Consider the following 2,404-nt stretch of genomic DNA (forward strand, 5'->3'; position numbering starts at 1 on the left):
CGTGGAAAGCAAACTGTAGGAGGAGTGCCAGTGTTCCCACAGTGCTCCTGAGCAAAGCTCCTGTTGCCTTCAGAACCATAATCCCACCTTCCCACATCCCCTTTCAGCACTAACCATAGACAGTTAAATCTTTGTAGTATAGAGTGAACTATGTTATATTCAGTGTAGTACAAAATATTATTACATGTAATACAGGGAAATCTGAAGGAAGCAAGAATTAACTTACACTCTTTGTAAACAGTCAAGTCTTTGGCTGATTCAAAATCAATTTTTTAAAGAGGAAAAATATTTCTTAAAATCAATTCTCAAGCCAGAAGAGAATGAGCATCCTGCTCTGGCACGCAGCAGGCCATCTCCATCGTCACAGAGAGGTAAAAGTGAGGCTCCTGTGTGGTTCTGGAAACAGTGTGACCCTCTATAAAGAGCTGGGTGTTAGCAAGGACCTAATATGCCAATATTCATACACTGCATGTCCTGCAACTGGGGAATTGTTCAAATCACTTCTAGCAACTGAAGATCTTGCCGCCTGCAAGCAGAGGCATTACAGCTCCACTGCAGTACCGAGTGGCTCATCCCTGCAGTAAGATGGCGAGGAGGAAGCGCACGCTGCCCAGGCTGCTTGGCAGAGAGGTGCCAAGGGCTCTGCTCCCCTGAAGGAAGCTGGTGGCACCGCCTGACTCCCCACACCAGAGGAGCTGTCCTGGTTCCGTCAGGATATGGTGACTTCACCCGGAGTCGGGAGGCGGCCCCGCCGGGAGGTTCTGGCAGGGCCCGGGGCAGCTTCCCGGGGCAGGCAGCGAGGCCTGCGCTTCCTCGCGCTTGCCTTGCACACCGCCTCATGGCTGTTAGTGTTACTGCTGGTCTCTACTGCTCCTTTTGCGTCCTTGTATTGAATTCTCCTTATCTCAGCCCACTGGGTTTTGTATTTTTCTCCCTTTTCTCCTTCCCATTTCGGGGGCCGGGGGGCACTGAGTGAGCGGCCACACAGTGCCTGGCTCCGGCCTGGGTCCGAACCACGGCAGCAAGGCCGTTGTTTGAGCAGTGCTAGTAATGGGGATGGCTCCCACTGCAAGGAAGATAAACATTTGCCAATGTTGCAATCAGCTTGGCGTATCTGGATCTTAGAATAATTAAACCAGCAAAAAAGAGGCCCTGGCCGGTTTTGGAGGAGGACACAATTCACTAAAAGCCACATAGTTAGAATTTAACTTCTGTGCTATGATCCAAACTTCTTTAAAAAAGTGTAGAAAACACATCTCTGATCTGACAGACTTGCCAAGGGCTCTCAGAGCACACAGGTTTTCCAGGGGAAATGGCTGGTTTCCTCTCAGACCTGGTGAGTATCCAACTTCTTGTCTTCTAGCCCTAGTCACTAACAGCAGCATGATCTTTAAAGATTACAGCAAAGGGAATCAAACCATCTTTCCTGTAACAAAAATGAGCAATGGAGAACATGCTTAGAACAACCCCAGTTCAGCAATAAGACTGACTACATGGCATCTCCACAAAATATAGTAGAAATACAAAGGAGTGAGAGGCTGAAAAGGGACCTGGGAAACCAGGGGAAAAAAAAAAAAAAAAGAAGCATTTTGAGGAAGATAGAGAAAACAGTAACAATGAAAAAGACAAATCAGAAGAAAACTCCCACTCTCCTGCCTTACACTCTCAAGGTTACTTGAGGATACTTGTTTAGAGTGTCACCTGACTAAATGCCTGAAAACATAAGTGCTTGAGAAGAATGCTCTAAAATCCAGTGTACATCATGGAAATACAGCAGTTCAAAGAGGAGCCATTTAATCAGGGACTGTAAAAATGCAGTGAAATGTTTAAAAAAAAAAAAAAGTTTTAAGAGGACATGATTTATCTCTGGAAACTGGTGAAAAAACTCTCTGAGGAGACAAAGCTGAAGGAAAAAGTGATTCAAAAAAGATGTAGCTTCTTACGAGTACAAAAGCAAATGCAAACAACCTGACCAAGGCTTCTATGATTATTTTTTTATCTGTGACTAGCAGAACTAACAAAATTAGAGACTGCATCTTCTCAGGCTGCTAATAACCAGGAGAGGAACAGAAAGGAATGTGCAAATTCACATCTTAACAATTTCCCAGCAATTTTGTTTGGTTATTGAAAAATTCAAAATAGATTTTTGCATTTTAAAGGGTTCTTTGTTATAGAAATGTGAAGATACAAGATCTCTTAAAATATTTCATGGTCTGAACGCCATGCTGGTATCAGGAATTTAGGATATATGTCATCATCTTTGGCAGGTTCAATACCGGAAGCTATTGCTGATGATTGTGGTGCTAGGAATTGGTGGAACACACCTATCTGGTTTTCAAATGTCTGTGATGAATTATACTTCTCTGGTAAGCAAAGCCTTCACAAAATCGCATCTGTAACCGCT

At 44.1% G+C, this 2,404-nt stretch overlaps 1 protein-coding gene across 1 annotated transcript in view; it reads left to right on the forward strand.

Annotated features, from left to right (window-relative positions):
• The first annotated feature begins 1,284 nt into the window (after nucleotides 1–1,284).
• Nucleotides 1,285–2,404, forward strand: part of LOC103772113 (solute carrier family 2, facilitated glucose transporter member 11-like) — a 9,137-nt gene continuing 8,017 nt past the window's right edge. Inside the window, exons 1-2 of the mRNA XM_008939430.1 lie at nucleotides 1,285–1,336; nucleotides 2,268–2,366. Coding sequence (XP_008937678.1) covers nucleotides 1,313–1,336; nucleotides 2,268–2,366 — 123 coding nt within the window. The 5' untranslated portion in view covers nucleotides 1,285–1,312. The remainder of the gene's footprint in view (nucleotides 1,337–2,267; nucleotides 2,367–2,404) is intronic.

This window comes from Merops nubicus, unplaced genomic scaffold, assembly GCF_000691845.1.
Source record: "Merops nubicus isolate BGI_N331 unplaced genomic scaffold, ASM69184v1 scaffold45724, whole genome shotgun sequence".
NCBI classification, from domain to species: Eukaryota; Metazoa; Chordata; class Aves; order Coraciiformes; family Meropidae; genus Merops; species Merops nubicus.